Source organism: Carassius gibelio, chromosome B13 (genome assembly GCF_023724105.1).
Source record: "Carassius gibelio isolate Cgi1373 ecotype wild population from Czech Republic chromosome B13, carGib1.2-hapl.c, whole genome shotgun sequence".
Taxonomy (NCBI): domain Eukaryota; kingdom Metazoa; phylum Chordata; class Actinopteri; order Cypriniformes; family Cyprinidae; genus Carassius; species Carassius gibelio.
Window position 1 is genome coordinate 14234051 of NC_068408.1, and position 9098 is coordinate 14243148.

The following is a 9098-nucleotide window of genomic DNA, read 5'->3' on the forward strand; positions in this document are numbered from 1 at the left end:
CATTCACTTTCAAGCGCTCATCATATTTTACTTCAAATATGTACAAACGTATTTCTTACTTGAGTAAGTTTGTTCAATAAATGTCAAACTTAAGGCATTTTATGGAAACTCTGGAAATCATTTTCATACACAAATCACTTATAAATATGCTATTATTAACATATTATAATTTCGTATAACTTATTTAATAATAATAATAATAATAATAATAATACATTTTTATACAAATAGTGTTTGTTTTTTTGATAGAGTTATTGTACATATCGGTGAACTACCGTCTGGTCTTCTCGGGGCTCTGAGGGCACTGCGCCCTGGTCACATGGTAGTTTTTGTGACGCAATTTTCCCGCCACGGTGTTTTGTGCACCGCTGAACTCTGGAACGTGCTTGTTATAGTACTTGTCAAAGGAGTATTCGTTTTACATTTTGTGTGTTTCAAAATCTTACAGCGATGCCGACGGTTCATGACTGGATCAATAACCCGCTGGGTGTTGTTGACGGGCTGTTTGGTAAGACACGGCAGTCAAAATATGTTCTTTAAAACTAATGCATGTAACGTTAGTTCAGAGAAGAGCATGTGAATCGCTTTGTAAATCAGTTTACATGTACTGGCCAGCATTACACTGTAAATATCGATGTATAAACTACTTTTCTAACATGTGACTATGCTTTGTGCTCCTACAGCCCAGAGTAACTCCAGTCCAGACTGGGAGAAGAAAGTTGTGGAGTTTTTCAAAGAGAAACTGAAGATAAACGACGCTCATACATGGGTAACTCTTGAGATTTTTAGTATGTTGACACACATGAATGGATTTAAATTGTATTCTTGCAGAAATAAACGTGTGCTTATGTTTAGGCTAGTGGCTAGTCCACTGTGTGCAGATATGTGGAGTTGTTTTGACAGATGACATCAATGTTATGCAATAATTGGGTTCTTTTGCCATGAAAACTGACGTGGGTGTAATCTAGCATGTTATTTTTACAGCTGTGCACAGTTAAATATGGGCTTGTGATGATTGTCTTAATTATTAGCCATAAAATGAATGGTTTTAGTGAGAGATCAGTCCTCAAGCTCACCTGTTTGACTTTGGTGTCATTCTTTTTCTGTTTTTTTTCCAGGTTCCATCTCTGAATGATGTTCCCCTGCACTACCTGAAGCCTAATAGCCTCGTGAAATTTCGTTGCATGGTTCAGGATATGTTTGATCCAGAATTTTTCATGGGTGTTTATGAGACGAATGATCCCACATCTAACTCTAAAGTACGTACTTCTGAGCCTGCCTGATAGAAGTGCATTTGCCCCATTATTGTCTGAATAATTTCTAAACTTGTCCTTACAGCAGGTGAAATGTGGAAAATACAAAGATATCACAGAGGGTGGGGTGAGTAAATATTTGCCTTGTAAACAGATAGCACAGACCATTCTTTATATAGTTGGTTTAAAGAAGATGTGTCATATTTCAGAGCAAATTTATAGGTGTGTTAAAAGCATGTTACATTATTTTCAAAACTTGGGTTAGATTTTTCTGACCGTGGTGGATTTGAATGCAAATAATTAAAAATCACAATATGAAAAGCCAACCAAAAGAAACTGGTAAAACCGCAAATCTTTAACATGAATACTTTTCACATATTACAAAAAATAAACATGAGAACATATGATTTTTAAAACGGTAACACACATATTCTATTTGTTCATAAACTGTGAATGTTATGAACTCTATATTATAAACGCTAACTTAAAATGTTTCTTTGAATAAAAGCATCTGCCAAATGCATAAATGTAAATACCCCCAGAGGGTAGTTAAAAATTAGCAAAACAAAAAAATAAATACAAAAAAGGCCTATATATATATATAAAATATAGCTGTCTCTAACACTGACCTGCAAATTTCATAATTGTAATAGAAATATTTAACCAAAATTTTGCAGGCATATAAAAAAAACACATAATAGATTAACGCGTATGTGTAAAATGTCAGTATGAAATATGCAGATTGACCTGCAACATAATATAATAGTGTTCCTGTGGCTCAAGTGGTAGAGCATTATGTTAGCAGCACAAGGTTGTGGGTTCGATTCCCAGGGGACACGTTAGGTAAAAAGTGTTAGCCTGAATAAACTATGTTATGTGCTAAATGTATACATTTATTTATTTATAATATAAGAGTTAAACCAAGATAAGCAACTGGATTTTTTTTATAACAGCAGGTGGACTTCAACTCAAGAAACACAGTTACTTCAGAGAGACAGACTTTTTATTGTGTCCCCATCCCAGGAGAATCTCAATGGGCCAAAGAAATATCCTTTATATGGAGCCAGAAACTATTGTTTACTTCAAGTAAGTTTTTTTTATTATTATTGACCAGTATGGAAGTTAAACTATCTTTAACGGCTCAGAACAGCTACGCAGGTACCAATCAGGCACGAGTGGTGCCCTCCACTTCCTTTGTCCCAAACAGGCATAAGCGCAGCTATGAAGAGGACAACGAGATGGACACGCAGCCCCAACAGATGAAAGATGTTAGTCAAGGTAAGAAGGAAAAATGAAGTTCATCAGTCCATGAAGAATGAAGAATGCAGTTCCAGTATGCAGACATTTTTTCCATCTATCTTTTTGTTCAAGATCAGATTAGTTTAGATTCTTAGAATTGTTCTTTCATCTATCTCATGTTCAAAATTAACAATGATTTACGTTTGTCATGACAGGAGCTCAGAGCTCTACAGAGTCTCATGGTAACACTGAGTCGAAGCGTCAGGAGACAGAAGCTCCCAGCCACGACTCGTCTCAGTCACACTGCACATCCAGTCTGGACCTCAACTTCCCTTTGCCTGGAGAAAAGGGCCCAGCCTGTCTTGTTAAGGTTTAAATGTTCATTAGATCGTAAACCATTATCTTGACACTCTCAATTAAATAGCTTTTTTCATAGATTGTCATTTTTAATGCATACTTTTTAGACTAACACTATAATCAAGTTGTCTTGAGCAAGCACATGTTAACATTGTAATTTTCTTGCAATAATATGATGGTTCGCTCCATTGAATTGTTCTCCACCCACACAGAAAGCCATGTAACTCGGCCATCCTCTGTAATTTGCAGGTGTATGAGGACTGGGACAGTTTCAAACTGAATGACATGTTGGAAGTATTTGGCATCCTTTCTGTGGACCCTGCCCTGAGCGTGATTGCAGATGAGAGGTAGTCTGAGTGTCTTTTTGGGATGAATTGGGATGTAATTGCAATAAGGGGTTCTCTAAAGTTAAACTGTAATGTATTGTTTGATTCATGTCTTCAGAGAGGCGTCTTCACTGCTGGACCCCACAGAAGGTATGGAGACTGTGGAGGAGCAAAGAGTTCACAGCCCGCCAGCATCCCTCGTACCGCGACTGCATATGCTGTATGCCCAGTCTCTTGTGCACAACAACCCACTACTGCTCTCTAGTGCACCGGAGAATAATGGTGAACACAATACATCATTTATAAGGATCTGTGATAAGGATCTGTTTTTAAATTTTGTATTATTTATTCAGTTTTCCTTTTAAGTTTTAGTAATTTTGTTCATTTGTCATTTATATATATATTTTTTTATATTTGCATTTAGATTTAATTTATGTACCAGTTAAATATTAGTTTATTTCAGTGTTATTTTATTACTTTGACTTTAGTATCAGTTAGCTGCCAAGGCAGTATTTGTCAAATTATATAGAATTTCATGTAATGTTTGTCTAATTTTATTTCAGCTTTGTTTCTGTAAATGAGAATTTTTAATAGTTTTAGTTAACATTAACACAATAGTTAAATTGACAAGTGCCAATGTCTATTATGTCATTAATATAAAAAAAGTATTGTCATGATTATGAAAATAACTAAAAAAAATCACAGTTTTTAATTGTTGACTATTTGTACATGTAGTAAGTACTAATACATTATTAATGAAATAATAAAAAGGCAATTGTTTTGCTGTGGTATCGGAGTTATTTAGAATCAAACTTATTCGTATTGAACTTTTCTAATGTTGAGCCTGCTCTTCAAACAGTTGTTGATGATGTATGTCTGTGTATGCTGTCTTCAGATTTGAGTGGTGCTCTTGGGGAACTGGCTTCGGTCCGAGCAGAGCTGCTCACCTACCTCACACATGTCCTGATGGGGGATTCCCTCGCGGCAGAGTACCTCATTCTCCATCTCATCTCCAATGTGTACGTCTCATTTTAACATTGAGTAGCTCTTTTAAATATCTGAAGTCTGACTACCATTGAAGCCTTTTCATAACATAAGTCCCTGTTTAATTTATAGCACTACTTAATGCATTAATATTGCTTTTGTGGCATTGTGAGAAATGCCACCTATTTGCCACAACTTTCGAGAGAATTTTCCACTTCAAAGAGAGTCAGCTTTCATATGCAAACTTAATTATTCCTAGTCCTTCAGACTACACATCATAAAGTGTTTTTATTGTAGATACAGCAGACGGGATGTTCTTCCTTTGGGCAAATTCACCTTGAATCTCAGTGGATGTCCTCACAGCTCTCCATACACTGAGCATCTCTACAAAGTCATCCAACAGCTTGTGCCATCTGTAAATGATCGATTTTGTGCTTTTCTAAATCTTAAAGTTATATTACTCTAATAGTAGTAGCTTCCATTACTACTACTTTGAAAGTTGATTCCCCTTTCTTGCTAGTCATACCGGCTATGCATGAGCCTGCATAACATGAACAACCAGAGGATGGTGCCCCGGAAAGATTACACAGCTAACCGCCTGGTGAGTGGCACACTTCAGCTGGCCAACAACACGTCATTGTTTCTGGATGAGACACAGCTGGAGCAGGGCCAACTGGACGCCACAGGTGAGAGCACTGATTATAGCAGGGAAAAGAGAAGTACAGTAGGAGTCCAAAAGTCTGACACTACTTTGGTTACTTATACATGCAACCCAATAATCTGTTTTTAATCATAACCATGGCTCAGTCGGTTTGAAAAGATTCAATCAGTCCATTTGAGCTCAGTCTGATTGAAATTTCTTTCGTCCGTTAAAGCTCAAAATGATCTGTGGATCCTTCTCTTGTCAGGCTGGAGCACATGATCATCAGTTTTTAGACTTCACACAAACATGTGGAGTTCATTCAGTGATGTTGTCAGTGGCAAAAGAGAGACATTAGAAAAAATTCAGTTCAACTTTTCACTCAAATTGTAAAGTGTATTGCTGATTAAATAATTTGCAATGTGAAAAGATTATACTCTTTTCATTTCAAGAAATGGTGATCTCTCACTTTTGGACTACCATATGAGCAGTCTCGTGTCAAACAAGTGTAGTGTTTGACAGGAAGTGGCTTCCTGTGGTTTTGACATGTATTTCTAAAAAACAAACAAACCCATCTTTTATTTATACTGAGATGTACATTCACCTTATTGGTGTTGTGCAAAATGTACACTGCAGAGGTGGCACTGAATTGCTTCTGAAGGGGCATTTAGGTGTCTTTACACAGACTGTTTAATGCTGCTTAGAGGTGGCATGAATGCATTTACAGAGGCGTTACCACTGTATATTTTGATACTTTAATATTATGTTGAGATGGGTCAGAGCAGGCATAATTTAGTCTGGCTTTTATGCGGCATAGTGAATTTTGACCAGGCATAGAGCAGTCCTAAAATGGCTGTTGAGAGTTGCCATCAGTAACCTTGTCATTCTCTGTTTATATCAGTACACAATCTCTGGCAGAGACTGATGCGTGCCCAAAGGAAGAGTAAACATCCTTTTCTGCAGCAGCAGGCATTTCCTTTCAGACTGTATTGCTCTGTGTTGTTCATTCGTTGTATTTATCTTGCGTGTTGTTCATAGAGACACAATTCTTTGTGTACTGTCTGTCCTGGGTGTAGGTGTGCGAAACATCACCGCGCTGGGGAACCTGATCTCCTGGCAGAAGGTTGATTACGACTTCAACTACCACCAGATGGAATTCCCCTGCAATATTAACGTGCTTATCACATCTGAGGGCCGATCGCTCCTCCCGGTAAGAACATCAGGCCTGAGTCTCTTCAGTGTTTTATTATTAAAATATTACCCACATGTATTTGGCTGAATTCGAGAGACCGGCGTCTTAATTTCCAACAGGTGAAAATGACTTTGTTGAATGCCTCTCCCATGGGAGTTGGTTCCTTCAGGCAGTTGTAAAGACAGCCTAATATTTCCATTACAGTCCACAGGGTTGTCGTCAGCTCCCTGGCTGGGCTCTAATCGTGGCTTTGCCGTGATGCTAACAGTCTGTGGAATGTGCTGTGCTATTCCTGTACGTCAGCTCTCCAGTTGCCATGGTGCAACTCTACCACAAGGACATTAGAGGGAGAGGCCAGGACAGGCCACTTATTTAATGGCTCGATGCTCAGATACACAGTTTTTTTACAAAGTTCAAAAAGGCACTGAAGGTTTATTAGGAGTAGTTTCATAACTCCTTAATGGCTTCTGACATTTCTACAAATGAGAACTTGAAATACCAGAGCTCAGTCATTTTAAAAATGAGGCACATTATAAAATGCAAGTCCTTGCAGTGATTTTCTTCTTTGCTTTCTCAGTCTGACAGTCAGGTTCACCTGCGGCCCACGCTGAACCCACCTAACCTGGAGGAGTACCTGAGTGCCGTGCAGGTGGCGCAGGCTCCATCTCAGCTCAACAAGTATCGCATCTATCTGAGTGTGGCTCGTGCCCTGAACTACACTATTTCGGATGAGATCACAAAGGTCAGGATTTTGTCAAGTCACCTTTATATTAATCGTGCTTTATGCAATACATATTGTTTCAAAGTAGCTTCACAGTAATAAGATAACAATTTAAAGTTCTTCAATTGTGAAATGAATACAATTTCAGCTGTAAAGCAGCTCTACAGAAGATTCAGTGTTGATTGTTTAGTTCAATAGTAGTGCAAAGTTAATCCAATTATGAAACGAGATTAATTCAGCTATAAGCATCTTTACAGAAGGCAATGGTGTAAGTTCAGTTCCACTCTGTTCAGTGTTGATTCCGTTATGAAACAGACTCAATTCAGCTATAAAGCAGCTCTACAGAAGACGGTTGTCATTATCGAGCACAATTTAGTTACAATTTAGTCAGCAAAGTTCAATTGATGATATTGCTGCATATTAAAGGGATAGTTAAGCCAAAAAGGTTAATTCTGATATTAATTACTCCTCATTCCAAACCTATAAGACATTCTTTCATCTTCGGTAAACAAATTTAAGTATTGTTGATGAAATCCAAGAGCTTTCTGGCCCTGCATAGACAGCAATGAAACTATGTTCAAGAACCAGTAAGGTAGCAAGGACATTGTTAAAATATCCATCTGACATAAGTGGTTCATCTGCAATTTTAAGAAGCTAGTATACTTTGTGCGTGTAGAAAACAAAAATAACATATTAATTGTGGTACTTAAATGAACGTGTGGCGATGATTGACACTGAAGAGAATAAATTGTTGAATAAAGACATTGCAACTACACAAACTAGCTGGGCACTATTTTCAGGCAATATAATATCTGCGTCAGGCTGCGTAATATCACTGCACCTACTGCACCCATGGTACGGCAGCAAAGTTCTTTCATTTATTCGATTATAGTTCCTAGTCATATCAGCCTAGAACATTTTTTTTAGTAAAGAATGTAACTACAGAAGTCAAGTTTTAAATAGGAAAAATTTAGAAACTCATTGGTCATTTTTGAGCAAGATGCTAACAGTCTAATCAGATTTAATGATCTATGCTAAGCTAAGCTAAAAGCGCTACCGCCAGACCTGGAGATGGGCTGAAAGGATTCAAAAATGGTCAAACTCAACTGTTTAACTCTAGGGGAGTTGGAAAATGATTTTCAAAAAAAGTTGAGTGTTCCTTTAAATGTGGTAGTTGTGCTTCTGACCATGCAAGGTCAGAAAACTCTTGGTTCTCATCAAAAATATCTTAATTTGTGTTCCTGAGATAGAGGTTTTATGGGTTTGGAATGACATGAGGGTGAATAATTCATTTTTAGGTGAGATATCCTATAGTGGGAACTACATAAGTTTCCCTTAAACTCCAAAACCAAAGGCAACAGTAGAAAAGAGCCAAAATCTAAAACCAAAACAAATGTATACAATTGTTTGGATGTTTATTGTGATGAAATTTCTTGCTTCATGATTGGCACTCTTGATCTGTAGGCAGTGGAAGAAGACTTTGTAGAGATGCGAAAAGATGACCCTCAGAGTATGTCTGCGGAAGACCTCCATAGGCTGCTGGTTGTTGCGAGGTGAGTTCTGAATTGCACTTTCACAACTATTCTAGTTATGTTAACCATAAGAAGCCAATTAAATATTCATTTGGATTCTGTTTCAGGTTGCTCTCATTAAGTCATGGGCAGAACACACTCTCCAGAGATGGCTGGATGAAAGCGAAGCAGCTAGAGGCTTTGAGAATAAGTCGAACACAGCAGCAGAAATGTGTGAACGGAAATGAGCCTTAAAATATATTACTATTTTCATATACTTCAACAGTTACCATACTTGTTTATATTTTGGATAAAAATTTAATGTTTTCATATGGCATTGGACTTTGTACATTTCCATTTTTTTTTTACTTCATTTTAAACGTGGGAAAGCTTACAGGCACTGGTGAAGATTATTTTCAATGTTTGAATTGTTACATTTTGGTTCTGATACTTGCATTGTGTATTAACATTTATATGCAGATGCAACTATGTGACAAAGTATAACTGCCTTAACACAAATACTCACACTTACGGCACGAGGGTATTAGGAAAAATAAAGTTTTGAGAACTCTGTATATATAGTCTTGTTTAAAATGTTGGATAGCACTTCACAGTAAGGTTTCATTTGTTAATTACTTTAGTTAACATGAACTAACAATGAAAAGTACTTCTAATGCAGCTGATTTAAGTCCATTTCAGCATTTACTAATACATTAAAATAACTGTTAATGCATTTAATGGACCTAAGCTAATGTGAACTAACAAAGAACTCTTGTATTTTTATTAACCAACTTTAACAAAGATTAATAAATACTGTAACAAAAGCTTTGCTTATTTTTAGTTAACGCATTAACTAATGGGACCTTTTTGTAAAG

General features: G+C 37.0%; 1 protein-coding gene across 3 annotated transcripts; it reads left to right on the top strand.

Annotated features, from left to right (window-relative positions):
* Nucleotides 1–286: 286 nt before the first annotated feature.
* Nucleotides 287–8798, top strand: mcmbp (minichromosome maintenance complex binding protein). 3 transcript variants are annotated; one of them, XM_052572589.1, is made up of 16 exons: nt 287–508; nt 684–769; nt 1119–1259; nt 1339–1380; nt 2207–2299; nt 2402–2531; nt 2708–2862; nt 3099–3196; nt 3294–3457; nt 4071–4194; nt 4457–4574; nt 4680–4845; nt 5876–6009; nt 6569–6733; nt 8177–8265; nt 8352–8798. In XM_052572589.1, exons 1-16 carry the CDS (start codon nt 451–453, stop codon nt 8476–8478), a joined length of 1890 nt encoding a protein of 629 aa, XP_052428549.1. In that variant the 5' UTR covers nt 287–450; the 3' UTR covers nt 8479–8798. The 3 variants fall into 3 exon arrangements, with proteins under 3 accessions (XP_052428549.1, XP_052428551.1, XP_052428550.1); XM_052572591.1 differs by having other exon boundaries at nt 4463–4574; XM_052572590.1 differs by having other exon boundaries at nt 2210–2299.
* Nucleotides 8799–9098: the final 300 nt, after the last annotated feature.

Coding starts and splice junctions, on each gene's coding strand:
- mcmbp (XM_052572589.1), top strand. CDS start 451: ATGCCGACGGTTCATGACTGGATCAATAACCCGCTGGGTGTTGTTGAC. Junction 3,197..3,293: donor AGCGTGATTGCAGATGAGAG/GTAGTCTGAGTG, acceptor TCATGTCTTCAG/AGAGGCGTCTTCACTGCTGG. Junction 6,010..6,568: donor AGGGCCGATCGCTCCTCCCG/GTAAGAACATCA, acceptor TTGCTTTCTCAG/TCTGACAGTCAGGTTCACCT.